The sequence below is a fragment of the Echeneis naucrates genome, chromosome 11 (genome assembly GCF_900963305.1).
Source record: "Echeneis naucrates chromosome 11, fEcheNa1.1, whole genome shotgun sequence".
NCBI classification, from domain to species: Eukaryota; Metazoa; Chordata; class Actinopteri; order Carangiformes; family Echeneidae; genus Echeneis; species Echeneis naucrates.
This window is the reverse complement of record NC_042521.1, coordinates 8,952,412-8,969,819: the sequence shown is the minus strand read 5'-3', so window position 1 is coordinate 8,969,819 and position 17,408 is coordinate 8,952,412. Positions and strand designations below refer to the sequence as shown.

General features: G+C 41.6%; 1 protein-coding gene across 2 annotated transcripts in view; it reads right to left on the bottom strand.

Moving 5' to 3' along the window:
* Nucleotides 1-316: 316 nt before the first annotated feature.
* Nucleotides 317-17,408, bottom strand: part of znf704 (zinc finger protein 704) — a 40,282-nt gene continuing 23,190 nt past the window's right edge. For both annotated transcript variants that reach the window (XM_029514620.1, XM_029514621.1), the window contains exons 3-9: nucleotides 7,994-8,097; nucleotides 6,177-6,454; nucleotides 3,497-3,597; nucleotides 2,802-3,096; nucleotides 1,964-2,098; nucleotides 1,786-1,877; nucleotides 317-1,281 (exon numbers count right to left, since the gene is read on the bottom strand). In XM_029514620.1, coding sequence (XP_029370480.1) covers nucleotides 1,167-1,281; nucleotides 1,786-1,877; nucleotides 1,964-2,098; nucleotides 2,802-3,096; nucleotides 3,497-3,597; nucleotides 6,177-6,454; nucleotides 7,994-8,097 — 1,120 coding nt within the window. In that variant the 3' untranslated portion in view covers nucleotides 317-1,166. The remainder of the gene's footprint in view (nucleotides 1,282-1,785; nucleotides 1,878-1,963; nucleotides 2,099-2,801; nucleotides 3,097-3,496; nucleotides 3,598-6,176; nucleotides 6,455-7,993; nucleotides 8,098-17,408) is intronic.

Sequence of the window (17,408 nt, the reverse complement as noted above, 5' to 3'; positions counted from 1 at the left end):
AAAAAAAAGTAAAAATTACATCAACGACAGTAAACATGGCACCTTAACAAGATCCAAAAACATAAAGAACAAGATGGAGGAGTTTTTGGTTGCAAAGTTGTCATGTGGAATGAAGAAGAGAAGCTATTGAGATAGTGCCGTTTACATTATAACCCCAAGTTTGAGCTGCTGGTTTTTGCTTTCTTTAGAATCACATCCCTGATAAAGCAAACAAAATGAATCGGCTGGATAAAAAATTGGCATTAAAAAACTGTCCCCATCTTCTGTCGTGATTGTGTGGAAATAGCTGTTTGTGTTTAAATGCTGCTGTGGTTGATAACTGGTATGGCCCATCTGCTTTCCCTGACTGTAAATTGCATGTTTTTTTTTTTTTTTTTGCATTGATCATTCACCTTGTGTGTCTTTCTTCCTCTTTCTCTTTCTACCTGTCAACCTGCCTTTTCCCGGCTCTGCCATACATTCCCTTGGGGCTGTCAGGAGTGAAGAATGAGTGAGAGTCCGTGTGAGGCTGTGATGTCGGTGATAAAACATCACCTCAAAAAAGTCTGGAATAAAAGAGGAGATGAAGAAGTTGAAGGAAGAACAAAAACTGAATTTTACCTCCACGCTTTTCATAACGTTCTTCTGAAACTGCAGCAAAGAGGTGCATTCTTCTTTTGGATAAAAAAGTGGTTTTTTTTTTATCTTTTGACAAAATACACAAAAAGGCTGCTGGTCTCTTTTTTTTAAGGACCCCCTTCTTTGACTTGACTTTCCATTTAAAAACCAGAGCTTTACAAAACATAGAAAGATGCAACACTGAAACCAAAATAATAATAATAATAAAAAACAACTAAACGCTGAAATCTTTTCATCTATTTTTCTCTTTACACCGTTTAGCTGCACAGGGGTTCCTCTGAAACCGGGATTGATAGGAATGGTGAGGCAGAGCTGGGAATCCTGGATGAACATGTAAAAAGTGACCATGCTGTCCTTTGGTCACTCCCACAGCTGGAATGGTTGGGTGGAGCTGAGAGCGGGCGAGGGCTGGAGCTTGATGGAAGTTGAGATTTTGATTTGAAGAAAACCGAATGCATGCAAAAAGGGGGCCCGTCCCCCTTCCTGTAACAAAAGGCAGCAGTTCCCAGCAGTTGGCCTGAACATGCCGTTGGGTTGGTGGGTTACGCTCAGTCGGTGAATCTCTGACAGGCCTTTTTCCAGCGGCAGGCGGTGCACCACATGTCGCGGTTCTCCATCCCGTACACCTTCCGGCACTTCTTCCCCTCGCCACGCACCTTCCGACTGAAGAGAGGAGATGGAGGATGTGACATATTTGTAACCAAAAAGCTGGTGATCTCTTCCCTAATGCTCTCACAGAAACTACATGAGCAAATTTTTCACAACTGTTCCTTTAAGTATGGCCACATGGGAATTTGTTTTATGTCTAATTACAAGTAAAACACTGCTTCCATTTAGATGAGCATCAGAGTGCCTTGTTCACTCTTTAAGCTCTTAATGATCATTTGTGTCCTGATGGGGTTCACAAAACACACAAAAGAGCTAATATAATCTAAACCAGCTCAGTTCCTTTTTGAAGCAAGAGATTAAACAAATCAGAGACTTAGAGACTTCTTCTTAATTAACAGAAATCTGGTCTATTTAGTCAATATGTCAATATTCCCTTTTTCATCTTTTAGCACATGAAGAGATTTTCACTTTGTGAGGCCAAATACAAGCAAAAGCTTTATATATCTGAATTGTGCGTTCAGTTAATTTGGTGTTTAATTGAAACTACGTGTGCAGTACCTGAGGGCAGTGGTGGCTCTGGGAGGCGAGGAGAGGACGGCGATGGTCTGGGAGCGCTGTTCACCGAACCCCTGGCTTTTACTGGGAGACACCTGCAGAGGGAGGACATCATGAAAATCCAGAAGAGCGGTTATGTGTATGAATGTGTGGTCTGGCACGTCTGGCAAAGTTGCCCGACCGTGTTCCCAGTGAAGGTGACAGGAGGTGACTGCCAGGAGATGCTAAAGCTGGAGCTGTTGGTGGGAGTGAAGCTGGTGGAGGTTGAGCCGGCTGAGTTACTGCTGCTGGACGGGATGGACACTGGAGCCGTGGCCTGGAGGCAAAGGGCAGAAGTTACTGCTTTGAACTTCTAGCCAGCTGGAACTTTCTGTCCTGTGTCCGCCCCCTTTTATTTCATAAAGGCAGCTTGAAATAATATTAAGTCTTTTCTGTATTGGCATATAATGAAAAGCTGGAGCTCTGCAGAACTATCTGTATCTGTAAAAGCAGTTACTGTTGATAGCAAAGATCTACACAACGTGAGGCAATATACAACATATCGGTATATCTGATTGGTACATTTGTACACACACACATTCATTATGTGTGTGCATACCTGCTGAAGCATGTAGCTGTCACATTAATGTGTCAGATATTGATTGGCTGATTTTTGGTTAAAAGTGATGTGCTGTGCCATTATTCCACTAACAATGAAACGTTCAGATGTGCTGTGTTGTCATAGGTCCACTGTTGCTAATGGGAATGAAGAACCGCAAATCGCTGTAACATCATTAGTTTTGTTTTTTGTACACATTATCAGTAAAATGAGGACTCTGATAGTAGAGTGTGAGAGACAATATTTGCATTGTTTGTGTAGATAATTGTGCTCTGATGTGCATATTATAGTATTATTGTATTATTATTGACCCGTGTATTGATCTTTCACTTTCATGTTGTGTTTCAGTGCGTGTGGTGTACATTTGGCTAAATCTGTGTGTGTAGATGTAATTAGCGTGCCTCCATCTGTGCGTGCTCACCTGGTAGGCGTGGTCAGTGTGGATGAGGTAGAGAGTGCTGGGCGCAGAGCGGCTGAGCGGGGTTGTGCCGCCAGCGTGAGGCTCCTTGGTGTCGGAGGACTGGAGCGGTCTGTGGGAGTCCGACAGCTGGTTGAGAGAAGGGAGAGGGGACGGGGAAGGGGGAGGCGGGTGGAGGACAGAGGGTGACACAGGAGAGAGGCTGCTGAGCCCGTCGGCCACTGAGTCCGTGTTGAGCTTGATCTCTGTGTAGTAGAAATCCTCCTCGCCATCGCTGCAATCTGAGTCACAGCTACGCCTGAAAACAGAAATATGGAGTCCAGACAGTGAGGGGCGAAGGACCAGACAGAGGGAAGTTAGAATACGTTTTTGTAAGATGCAGAATACGCCACATGTCCAAAAGATCACACACAATCTGCTCCTCTGCAACATTTATGGCTCTCTAACCAATAAAACACAGCAATCTGCAGTCCACCATTTCAGGACAGAAAATCAGTATATGTGTGTCTAACTGTCACCTCCCCCTCGCCCACTGAACAGGAATTTACACAGCAGCATTAATGAATCAGCCATTAACCTGCTGTTTTGACAGTGAAACTTTTTTTTTTTTTTTTTAGGAAAACAAATGACAGTGGCGTTTTGAAGGTGTGAGTGTTCGGTAGATACGGTCTGCAGTGTCTGCTGGGTTGGTGTCTCACCCCAGGTGTATGGTGCGGATGTGTCTCTGGATGCCAGCAGCGGTACTCAGCACTTTGCCACAATTCTTCCACAGGCACTTGAACATCACCTTCATGGAGTTCTGTGGGAAACACATCGGAGACAGCAGCTACAGTCAGAAAACAGATGTTTCCAACAGGGACGGACACGAATGGTCACCTCCTGAAGCAAAGTGACTTTGAAGTCATCTGTCAAAAGCATTAAATTAAAAAAAATTGTGTGAGAATCAACTTTAAGGACTGATTGATCACACTTGCGAGAGAGCTGATTTTTTGTCAAAACGCTGTTAAAAAAATTAGCTAATAGTACTCAAGTAGTTCCGCTAATAAACAACCTTTTCATACTTGTTGATTTGTGGTCAATCCTTTTTTGAAATAAAACTAACAGTCAATTCGCTATAAATCTATGTCCCATCTAATGCCAGTGTTTTGTAGTAAATAAGGCATTATGTGAAAACATTTCGTGATTATAGAGTGAGGATGACTTTGAGGTTGAATTTAGAATTTATTTACTCAACATTAAAATATATGCTCCTTCATCTTTGCTATAGTTTCAATGGACAGACAGCTTTCATGCAGCATCCTCATATGGCTCTAATCTGAACACACTTAAGAGCTGAGTGATGCCGAATAACGAAGAATTTCTCTGGTTGTGAGCCGGCGGAGCGCCTTTATTTTTTTTATCCTTCCACTTTAATTGCACTATTGGCCCCCCGGAGAGACTGTACATTATTTTTCATGGCTTGATAAGCCCTGTGAGCTTTCGCTCTGCCCTCCTGCTCTCCTGCTCCAAGCCATCATAAATGGTCTTATAGGCCTGTCTATCAAACTATTGTTGAGTGGGCTGATTTAATTTTGACAAGCCGCCCCCCCCCCTCCCTGCAGAAATCCATGCGAACACAGCAATCATCTGTCCCCTGTGACATTGTTTCGTCTTTGGGAAACAAAAGCCTGTTTTTTGCTCATCAGTGTGTACACGTGTGCATGTTATTCGCTTTAAAGAAGCATTTTACAGTTAATTAAATGGGGAGCTCCAAACTGCATTGTCTTACCAGGAAAGAAGCAGGAGCACAGGGGGAGCATGTAGATAATTTCATGTGAAACCTTGGCACCTCATAAATAGTGTGTGTGTGTGTTTATGGAAACTAAATACATTGTAGTCAAGCTTTTACAGAAACTGTTTTGTCTCAAGCTAAACACATTTTGTTCTTTCTGTAGTTCTTGGTAATGCTTCATACATAACCTTAATTTCTCTTCCTCATTCCTCCATAATGTCCCTCTCTCCATCTCCCTGTCCCTTTTTGTGATAAGTCCACAATTAATACAGTGCTTTCTGCCAATGTGGTTCTCACCCAAGAGCCTTTATTGATTTTTAGAGGAGCCATGAGGCCGGTGGGATCTTTATGTTTGCTGTAGCGGGTATTAAAATCATTACTGTGGTTGTGGAGCAGCTGCATGTGAAGGCTGAGAAGTAATTATGAAGGGCAAATGTCTGGGGAGGACACACACACACACACACACAGGATGAGGGGAGAAAGCGCAGGACTCTGCAGGAAAAGTAGTGTGGAAGAAAAAGGGAGCAAGAGTCACTGGAGGGAGAGACGGATTATACTGATAGAGAACGACAAACTAGCACCGATAAGAAGAAAGAGACAAAGGTAAAGGAAAAGAGAACAAGGAGTGTGTGTGTGAGGAGCTGTCAGCGTGCAGAAATGAGACGAGGTGAAATGATGAGTGAGAAAGTATGATGGCTCAGTGTGGGAGTGTATGTGTGTTCTAATAACATCTGTATGGCAAAGACAAATCTGCAGCAGTGGCAAAAGGCTGTGTGTTTCCTCCTGTCCCATTTTTGTCTCTTTCTATCACTCGGTCTAAACTGCATCCATAACCTTGCTGGTTAAGATCACAGTATGGTGGAGGAGGGAATCGACCAGCTCATCTATATCTGACAGTATCTCAGAAACGAGTTCCTCACCTATTTCTTACTGAGAGATCTACCTGTTATCAGGAAAACTGCTGCTGCTCCCATTTTCAGCCCTTTAAATGTGAATATATGACAGCCCCAGGCTGTGAAAAAGGAAATTCTTACAGTGTGACTGTGACTTTTTCTGGGGCACATAAGGTCATGGAACAAAACAACTTGAATTTCCCAGAAACTATGAGAATTGGAAGTGGTAACTGGGCAATTTATTTAGAGCCTGAAGCCTGAGAGAAAATAGCTCCTAAAAATAACTCTTTAGAGGTTTATTATTTTTGAAAACATTTTGGTCCTTCATCCACATTTAGCCATTATTGCCACTACATCTTTATATTCAAAAACACAATTTGAAAACACCAGCCTCGAGCATGTAGAAAACCTGAGCAGAAATCAATGATGTTGGCTGCTTAGACACAGTTCCACTGAATTCAAACCAACTCTCTGAGCGCTTATTTTAAATATCAGTTTGAAAATAAGTCATCAATATATGAAAAATTATGAAATAAGTATTTCAAGCTTGTAGCTTGTAGAATGTACCTGAGAAGAACTAAACCATGACTCTGTTGCTGTACTGAAGTCCATTATAAGCAGTTGAAAGGGTTGTGTGTTGAACAAGGAATTGCCCCCAGTGGTTTTCTGTGGTATCTGTTACATTTGTGTGTGGATGTGTTCTGCAACACTCACCTTGCGCTTGCGTGGGATGGGCTCATCGAAAAGCAGACTGCTGCCATCCTGATCATCCAGACTGGGATCTTCAGGCCCTGCGGGACCTGGCCCAACACCGCCGAGGCTGGGCACTCGGAACGGCTTCAAGCTGTCAGCGGAGAGCGGTGGCGAAGGTGTGGAGGGGTTGGATTGGTCACTGGGGGCAGACCAGCTCCAGTAGCCCCCTGAAGAGCTGTTGCTTGATGGGGTAAAGGGTCCTGCTGAGGTGTTGTCCTTCCATGAACCACTTAGACCCTCTGAGAAGATATAGGTGAATGGAGGAGGCAAGGGTGGAAGAATAAGACACAGATTAAGTTGTTTTGGGGTTTTTTTGTTAATTTATCCTTCTTATTGAGGTTATTCTTGACATGAATGTCTTTGGACTGTGGGAGGAAACCCAAGCAGCCACAGGGAGAACATGCAAACTCCACACAGAGGGGCCCGAGGTCCAGGAATCAAACCCACAATCCTCTTGCTTTAGGGCAAGAGCGCCAACTGCCATACTGACATGCTGCTCCAAAAATACAAGAATCAGGCACAAAAACAAAAGAAAAGGAAGAAAGAAGGAAAGCAGCAAATCACATGCTGCTCTGTAAATGACGGGAGATGAAGACTTTCGAGCGCAGACAGATAAACTTGCACCTCCGACAAAAAGCCCCATAGCACTGCTGCTGTGTGTGTGCTGCGTGTAACACAAGAAAAAAATGGTAAGTTTCCTGTTCTGAGGTTTTGCTGAGAAACTTCCTCTGTCCTTATCCTTTTTTTCCCCCCCCAAGATCTCAGAGATGTTTTTTTTGACTAATGGAGGTTGTACGGAGTTTGACAGCGTGAGCGGTTCCAGTCTGTTTGGTGTAGAGAGGCTGCTTCTTGGTGGGATATCTTTCCCTGTCAGACTTCCCTCTTTCTTTTCTTCACTGCAGAGTACAGAGGAAGTCACTAACAATGAGAAAACTGCTGATATATGTTTGTTTTGGTGTTACAAAAGAGCAAATATTGATTCAATGATGTGCTAATGAAATAATGATTATTTTTCAAGGAGAAGAAAAGTTTAGTGGGAAAAAAAAAGGCAGAGAAGAATGAATTACCATTACATTGAGCTTGGCTTCAAACTCAGAGTGTGCAACGCAGGATAACCTGCTGTGTGTCCTGATGTAAATACACATTGAATGATCTTTAACATGTGTACTTGGGTGTGACATCTGTATGACTGCATCAAGATGAAACTGTGCAGTTGGTATCTAAACTCTACTCTGTGCATGTGTGCATGATGTATGTGATTTGCATTTAACATCTGACCGCATGTGACTGCAATAATACGTGCATGGTGGTTGAAGGGTTGGCTACGTGTCTGCTCGGTTGAATGGACAGCTGGTCGGCTACTCAGAGTGTCTCAGTGGTTGCACGTGATTGCAGTTACGGGGCACTTTGGATTCCCGCCACCGTGTTGAGTGGCAGAGATCCAGACTCACTGTGCCTTTTCTCTGGATTCGGAGAACGCATTGATGAGAGGATTCTGAAGCACAGCAGGTGGCAGTAATTTATCAACCTAAGTTTCCACATGCTTTCACAACATAACTGCTTTGAGAGAGCGAAGAGTCCGCGTATAGCAGCAAATAAAAATGACTGGCTCAGTCATGGCTACATTTTTATGTTGACGTTTTAAAGACTTTCTTCTTTCCTAGAGATAGAAAGGAGAGAGATTCTTTGGAACCTGAAAAGTTTCTATCATTTGAATCATACTGAATTTGTAAAGCACTCAGATAGCCTATAAGCCTTTAAGCAGTTATGATACTCACCGCTGACTTTGACAGGTGGACTCCTGACCAGCGGGCTGGTGGAAAGACTGGTCAGTACCATGGCAGCCGTCACCTTGTCCATGTCCACCTCCTCTGCAGACCGTCTGTAAAAACACAAAAGAAAAAGACAACATGTTCAACATCCTCTGCTCCTACTTAGTTTTTTTGTCCTTGGTGGGAAACTGATACCGATAAAAATCTCCTCACAGCATGCCTGCACAGTAAACACAACAGCCTATCTGTGTAACAGACTTCGACTGCACACAACACAAACATTTGTCTTGTCTAATTGCCTTGGAGAGAGAGGAGTCTAAATCTTCTCTCATGTATTCCTCAGAGGCGATCCATGTGATCAAAGGGATGTCAATAAGTTTATTACTGATAGCGTACCTGTGGTACATGCTCACTATTAACACAACAAGCAGTGCATGTGTGTGTGTGTGTTCTTTGCTGTGTGGACGCCAGTCAAAGTTGATTCTATTACAGCGATGACATCATCACAACATCAGCCATCACCTGGTTTCCTGCTCCCTTGGATCAAACAATAGGCTACACTGCATCTTAATGGGTAAACATGCAAGACAGGGGACAGACAACTCCTGTACTTCGTAGTTAGACGGTATACAATGGACACAAAGACATTAGTTGGATGTGTAGTATATGGCCACAGAAAACATACAGATAATACCAAATTTGATTCATAAAATCATGAAGAGGAAGGTTCGGGTGAGCAGCATATCATTTATGAGTAACAACTGTTCTGTCCCAGCTCTTGACAGACAGGAGGATCATTGTAAATCTGGCACGAATGGTTTCCTGAGTGGCCTCGTCATCAGCCAGGACGTGACTTCCAATATTTATTTTTAAAATGGCTTTCAGGCGCAGATGCTCCCCATCCAACTTGACTGCACTTAAGCAAATGTGGGGGAAAAAAAGAGAGAAAGCGCCAAATTCCAGATGTGCCAAATTCACACGGATGAATTTAACATAATATAATAGACTCAGAGTTGCCAAGTTTTTGGTTTGGGGTTTTTTTTTTGTTTTGTTTTGTTTCCACGGGTTGAATTTAAGTTTGGATGACCAAGGCTCTGATAAATGCAGTAACACTTCATTTCATCTTTTTTTGGTACTATTTTTTGTCTAGATACAGTATTTGAGAAGTTAATTTGTGCGATTTGTGAGAAGTGTTCATTGTGCGTTATGTTTAGCACGGACCATTACAAATAGGTTACACCACTGATACTTTTATCAGTAGTGTTTACACTGGCCAGAACATCATGGGTGCTCGAGCTTCATCACACATGATTTTTTGTTTCACTACAGCTCTGCAGTAACTGCTGCTGGTGTTGTTGACCACAGCAGGCCTCTGAGTGTCTCCAGATGCAGTCATGGCCTTGTTTTTGGCTGCTTGTGCTCAGTGATGGCTGAATGCCTGTTTCCAACTACAAGTCAAAGAAGCTAAAAAAGCTAACGGGGATTTCCAGTGATCTTTTCTGGATGACAACAGCTTTTTGAAATATTATTCTTTAAGGAATCTGCTTTTTAAAACCGACTCGGAGAAAACAGTTAGTGGTTTTCTAGTTTGACTAGTTTGATAAATAACACATTGTTCACTCTATCAGTTTTTATGGGTGTATGTTAATTACATATCTGTCTATGATCCGAGGCTTTTTGCATGAAAGAGCAATCAGCATTAGTTTTGTCAGTACATAAAAAAACAGAAGTTGCATGGTTGGAAAAGTTATGGACAGACGATATAAACAAAATAAATGAGTGTTTCAAAGAATAAAAGAGAAAAGAGAAGGAAGCTTCAGCCTCCATTAGGTGATGTGTAGTTTATTACATTTTCCACAGTTGAGTATGATGTCATTAAACCCTCCATATAAATCACAAAATGAAGCTGCACACACAATTACTACTTTTGCCCGTAATTTGCCCTTAACCCTCCACCCTATGATGCCATAAAACTACTTCTTGGTCACCTTGGGAGGCCAATGAACTGTAGATGTGTGACTGTAGATATTATCTCCATGGCAACGATGACAGACAATAATTACCTAGTGCTATCCTGAAATATGAAAGAGTAAATCTTGGAAAAACACATTAGGAGCCACAATAATTAAGATGTGATGTATGAGAGAGGGAGAAAGAGAGAGCGAGAGGGGAATTTCCCAAATTGCATTCGTCATTAGAGGTCTTATCAAACTTAGTTTCCGTCCAAGTGCTTATTATGGCCATAATTAACAGACAGTGAGAACATGTATGAGTGTGAGTTAGAGGGAGACATGTCTAAAGCTCATGATACATGCGAGAGAGGAGTGTGTGGTGGGGTGGCTAACGGATGGGTAAGTGAATTCTGATGAATGAGTTTCATATGATGGCGTGTGTGCGTGTGTGTGCCACTGTATATGCGACAGAGTGAGTGCTTGTGTTTTAATATTCTTACTTCACTAACTTGCAATAAAACCTGCTCCTGTATCTGACCCCCAAGGCTTTGTAAAAGGAACATTATCTTGGACGTATGGCTTCATCAACAGAAAACTACAGAGAAAGGAAAGAGCTTGTTTACTGATGCACATTACGTTAAATCCATCCATGTAATTTTATCTTGCTGCTGGCTATTCATAAATGGTAAATGGGTTTATCTCCAGGGTTCAAACTAACATATTGCTTTAAAAGCTGTTAGTGTTGCTTATGTTGTTAAATAGTGTCAAAGTTTTATAAATGAGAGTAAACCTGTGTGTATCCACTTCAAGTGTACTCACTGTAAAGTGATTTATCTGAATCCGATGTACAGCTGCTATTCACACATTTCATTTTACCAGAGTAGTTGTACTTTGTTTTCTTCCTTCTTCAAAGATAAGGACATAGGATCAGAAGCACATTTAAACTCTGTTAAATGGTTAAATAATACAATGAGGTATGCAACTAAATTGATTTGTCTGCCTAATATTTTCTGGATTAATGAATTAAGCTGTCAGCTCCCCCATTAAAATGGGTGCAACAAAACTAACAAGGTGCCAATCAAACTCATGCCCACATCGCCCTTATATCAGGTCTAATCTAAAATAAATGAAAACACCAACCAGACCTGTGAAGTCACATGGTGGATTTAATAAGATGTGTGATTTATGTGACTTTCTGTCAGTTTAAATTACTGTCAGTGCTAATGGCAGATGCAGGAACTCTTTGGAACCAGCAGGCCAATGAAAGAAAATTTGCATGGTTGCATTTGAAAGTACAGTAGCTCACATTCAAAAGTCTTCGGCTGGTGACATGAACCAGAAAACAGCAAAAGCTGAGAAACTACTTAAGCAATATGTGATGTTGCTTTTATACAACAGCTGCAACAATTCCATCTAAGCATGGATAAATGTTTCAAACTTAATAAATGAAAAAGACACCTTAATGTCTCCATTTGTCACTCGGTCTTGCAAAGCAGACAGACTGATGCAGAAATCTTTATGAATCAAATAGTTTTGAATCGAATCGTAGCACCAAAAATCGAAAATGAATCGAATGGTGAGATAGCAAAAGAGTCCCACCCCTAGTAAATAGATACAAATAAAACAACAGCTCCCTCTTCAGGGGTTTTAAGAGCCGAGGAAATGTCACTGTTTGCCAGGTTTCTAAAGGGCTGTGTGTGTCTGTGTGTGTGTGTGTGTGTGATGTGCTTAAAACTCGCTGTACGTCGATAGATATATGTGTATACTCATTATTTTGGAATGCAAATTGAACAAAACAAAAAGCCTTCATGGTGTAAATATGAGTGTGTGACAGCGTGCGTGTGTTGCCACCATTGCGGGGGACAAGCTGTGTCCAGTTTCGAGCGAATGACAATAACAGAGGTTCATGTTACTGTAGCCATTTTAGTTTGACAGGTAGGTGAATAAAATGCAGCACTAGCTATTGTTCTTCAACTAATTTGTAGGTTTAGTTGGATATTCAGGGTCAAAAATACCAGGTGCCATTTAAAAAAAAAAAATTACGCAGTATTGCTATTCCACCTAGATTGATGTTCCACCACAAGTCGTCTCTGTCTCCTTCAGAGAGATGTTTTCCAGAAGTTATTTGGTTTTTACCTTTGCAATGGCCTGCTGCACCATTCATTCACACGCCAATCATTTGGCTTCAGACACACTACATAACATCCCTCCACTCAAAGCTAATGAGGTAAACCTCTGTCCAGAGTCGACAAATTTAACCCACATCGCATTCTTGACAAGTTCAGAAAGTTTCACGTCGCCACAGTGTAATCCACTGTCCAAAATTTGTGATCCTTCATAGTAAGTAGGCCAAGGCCAGCCCTCTCCAGCATAAATCCGTGGTAGTTTCTATGTCACCCAAAAACTATCAATCAGGTTTAATGAAGGCAAATGAAAGGTGTGGTGGGTCACAGGAATTCCCCTGAAACACAGTCCAGAGCTGCCGAGCACACCCCTCACTCCTCCACTCTTCCGTCCCCTCTCTCCTCTGCCTCCCTTCACCCCTGCTGGACTGACTTGAAACTTGCTCTGGGCCTCGCTCTTTTTCCCTCCCACACTTTGCTTTTTGTTTGACGTTTGTTGCTCCGACTCACTCTGTGAGCACAGCAAGTAGGAGAGAAAGATGGCAGAAGAAAGTGTGTGTGTGTGTGTGTGATTGGCCTATCTCTTTGATGCTGGTTGGTGCAGGGAGGTCTACTCATTTATTACAGCCATTGGACTATGACGTCTATTTCCTCCTCAATAAGCTCCTATAAATCAGACAGCTCCTCCTTAACCATGTGCTTATCAGATCGCTTCCTCTCTTCAACAAACACACACACGCACACACACATTCAGATGACATCAAAACCAAGAAAGGAATCTGCATATGACGTGGGGCTAACATGCATGAAGGGCACAGGCTTTGATTGGCAGATGCATATGAAGAGATACACATGAATTTTCCTTGGCATACTTGTGAGCATGATTCAGGCTCAAGAGACTTTCCAGATAAAAGTCCTTTGTTGGAAAACATGCATCCCATGAAAACAACAGTTTTGCAAAACCTGAGCTATACAAAGGGGAATATTCAGTTTCCTCTGAGAAGTACAGCAATTTCTGCTTCACTCGTGAGGTGCATATGTGAATTCTCCGTTACACCTACGAACACATGAATACTGTATGTGTGCTTTGGACGGTGCTGCCAATGGCTGCAGGCTGCTGTTTGTCTAATTGTAAAGTCAAGCACAGGATCCATTTTTATGGACACAATAAAGGTTTACAGCACATTCATGAATGTGAAATCCAGCTCAGTGTCTCTTGGTTTAATGACCAAATCCTTATTCAAACAGGGAGAAAACAACAACCAACTGACTTTTGTTGTATATGTTGGCATCTGAAACGCACCACACAAAGGCAAACATCTACAGTAATTCTTCAGGCACGTCACATAGTAAATGACAACAAGTCTGTATGTGTTTGTACAATCCATAGGCTGCATATAAAAGAGGGCACAAACTACAGCTCAAAATGAAGTCTATGGGAAAATGGCTCTACTTCTCACTTGATTTATTATCCCAGTAAAACTATTTCCTGATGTGGTTATGATCTCAGTCTCTAGTTTTAAGTCTTCTTCAGTACATCATATTATTCTATTTTTAATTATGGGCCCCTTTGGAGGAAAATAAGATGGTGTGGCAGGGTATGTGTTAGGGCATGGCTACTGTTTGATTGACAGGACTGACAGTCAGGATAGAGTGTAAAGCAGGCCAGATCCAGTCCTTCTCCGTAGCACCACCTTCTTTTCCAAATGTTTTTTTTATTTTTTTTTATTTTAAAAAAGATTGTAATAGCCCAGTAATGAGCCCCAGGTTTCAAAAACAATGGGTTACCATGTGGTACAACCATGTACTCACGAAAATCACCATGTAAATGTTTTTATTTGTACTGGAGACACTGGTACACACATTTCTGTTTCGCTGAGGATGAATTGTAAAAACTTTGACCTCCTGATGTTTCATCTAACTCCATCATCCGGCCACAACATCTATTAATAAAAAAACTTTGGTTTATGACTAAGAATAACGTTCCCCTTCCCGAGTCTCAGCTGTACATCCTCTCATGAGCGCCATATTAAATAATTACCAAATGTCAGAATGCCTCATTTTCTTTGTTGTGTTTTTTCCCAAAAACGTAATATCCATAACCATTAATACCATGATTAAAAATAAAAACTCTTTTCCGACATTTTATCAGTATTATTTATTTGTGTTTCTGTTATTGCTTTGTAAGTGGAAACCAGTTAACAGTTCATGGAAGTTAGGATGGATCTGGAATTAGGATCTCTTCCTTTTTATGAACACATACTTTTTGAATTGCACATCTGTTCTGGAGGCCAGGCACATACACACACACACACACACACACACAAGTGCAAATACATGCATGCACACACTTACACAACCAAAGGACCAAAGTCATCCTCTTAGCCATAACAACATACGCACTGGTCTGGCAGCCAGCTCCTTGAAATTGGAGCCACGGGCATCTTTCCCTTTGCACAGACTCTGCTTCGGCTCTAAGAGCAGCAATGCCAAGCCTTCATCTGATTCACTTTTACATGAGCTTTACAATGAACTACAGCTCTGATCACAGTACCTCCAGGGTTGAAAAAAAAAAAAAAAAATCCCCCTTTTTTCTCAGAAACACCAGAATATCCTCATTCAGAGTTGTTGTGACATTAGAAACATAAAAAGGTTAGATTTACAAAACATAGCAGCACCCTCAGGAGTAAAAGTTAGAGCATTATGCATCCAGAAATGTTATACCCCGCGTGGAAAAACAATTGTACCATAATTTAATAACAAGAATTTGAGAAACATGATCATAATGAAAAACAATTGTCAGACATAACCGGGGCAGTAGTTTTCTTTTCCATAAATTTCCCTTTAACCCATTAATAAAGACCCCACACACACTCGGACTGGGAATTAAAGTCTGTGTCGCAATAACACAGTGAAATGGATATTTGCCTCAGTTAAAAAAACAACATGACTTCAGTGTTGTATCCAATGTGTGTTTTTTGATTGTCTGTCACTTGTGCGTCTGCTGGGACAGATGTGCTGCTACTTTAATCCATTCGACTATCTGTCCAGGATACATATCAGTTAATGCTTCACTGGCTGTTTGGTGTACAATGAAGATGCATCGTGATCCTGGTTCTTCAAAACACAGATGACCTAACGCTCCACACTGAGTCTGTTCCTGTGCAGACACAGAGCACCAGAGCTGCTGTTCTGCTCCCATACTGCTCCCATGCCACACCATCTGTCCACTAAATCACCTCCATTTGAACAATAATACTTAACATGGCTTTAACTACAAAAAGTAGATAGTTAAATGAGCTGGTTTCGCTGCTTTGAGGGGAAGGAGACAACAGAGACCCAATTGACGTCTGTGTACCAAAGATGATGGAATTGACTTTCATTAGTGAAAGAAGCCAATGAAGAAATTAGTATGAGCGGTGTTGGACTTTCAGATATGAAATACAAAACTGCATAGTAAATTCTCAACAGGTGTGTTGTTCTTATTTTTCTTTATGGGTCTTTTTCTTGTCTTATTATTTTTCTTCTTTAGTCAAAATCATCACCTTTGTCAATAATTAGTTGAATCATCAACCTCTTACACCCCATGCCACTCCTCCCACCATGTATACCCCTGGTCACCTGTTAGAGTAGATGATGAAGTCATTAAGGCGCAAAAATATTACTGCTGAGAGTCACACTGCTTCCAATCATTGGCATTGTCTAACAGCTGATTAGGTTTTTTGAAGTTTTTAGCCCCTTCTCTCTCTCACAAATATATAAAGTCAAACAGACATGCACGCGCACACACACAAACATGCACACACTTGGGTAAAGCATCCAGAGCTAAAAACAGAAACATTTTACACATGAGTAAGCAACAGTACGTGCAGATGGAAACAGACGCACACAGTTTGCTAGTTCCCCTCTTTTTAAATAACATACACAATCTCAGACAGACACACAGTTCTTAGTGAACACCCTCTGGTGAGAGCAAAACAGGGCGTGGCGTACATTAGCTGGGCGTTTTGCCAAAGACCCTCTGTGTGCAAAATGTGTGTTACTTCCTCGTGTATCTGTGGACAGACAGATACAGCTGAATCGAAGCTGTGCTGCTCCGACAATGTTGTTGATCAACACGGTATAGTTTTATCTGCACGTGTGTCCATATTTTATTCAGCCTTTGTCCTTCTCTGTCTGTAATACGGTAAATGGATAAATAAGTCAACACGGCCTACTGACACACACAAAACCTCTCTCCTCTCCTATGATTTTATAATTCATTACAGGTGTAAGCTGTGTGTTTTCATTCCTCTACTTCTCAGTAGAAGAAATCTTCAATATCAATGAAAACTCTGAGGGGAAAAACATAGCCTCCCTCTTCTTTGTTGCTCTTTAGCCTAGTTATATATCTACACACAACACTGATAAGAGGCTGACCCAAGAGTGTGCACACACACACATCCGCACATATTCACACAGGGATAAGACTTTCACTCATGCACACACAAAACTGGAAATTAGATCACACATGTAAAGGGAGATATGCACATTGGAGAAACAAATACTTATTCTTAGATCTAACAGTTAGCAAAACAAATGCACAGATGAATGTGGTGAAAAGAAATCCCTGAGGCTATTCATTTCATTTTCAACAGCATAAAATAACATGTTTATCATCATCATCTGGACCAGGCTGTCGATGGAACAGCAATGAAACATTCAAAGCAGTTGTAACAAAGTCTGTGGGGCTTTAAAAATGACTAACTAAAAACATCCAGATGCTTACTTCTGTGGCTTGAATGGTAATACATTGGAGGCACACAGCCTGGAGGAGCAGCAGTGTCTCTCTGTTCAATAAACTGACTCAGTGCTTGTGAACAATGAGCGAAGTGCCATAAAAGTAGTCCGTATTCCTTATCAGTGTCTACTTCTCCTTTCACTTTTCTAATAAAACAAGGGCCCTAAAAGAGGCAGCACTTTTGTTTACGTGTCTGGCAGTGTGAACCTATTATGTGTGAATGCATTACCTTTAAGTTGAAGGTAAACATGTCATGACAAAGGCGAGCCAGCCTGTCTGTAGGCTGAAGTTAATGGGTCAGATGCAGGGATGGTTAGGTATATGAAACACTACAGTCCTCAGGTAGTGTGTGTGAGTGTTATATGCGTATATGGGCAAGAAGCCACAGGGTTAAAAGAAAAAAACAGGTCTTCAGTGAGTGAGTGAATCAGTGTCAGAATCCTGTAGTCCTGATTTCTTCTCATGTCATACCCACAAAGACAGAGTGAACCCCTTGAGCAACACAGATAAGGGGACATAATCGTCTGCCCTCTTAAATACACTCCACTTTTATATGTGAGTCAGGC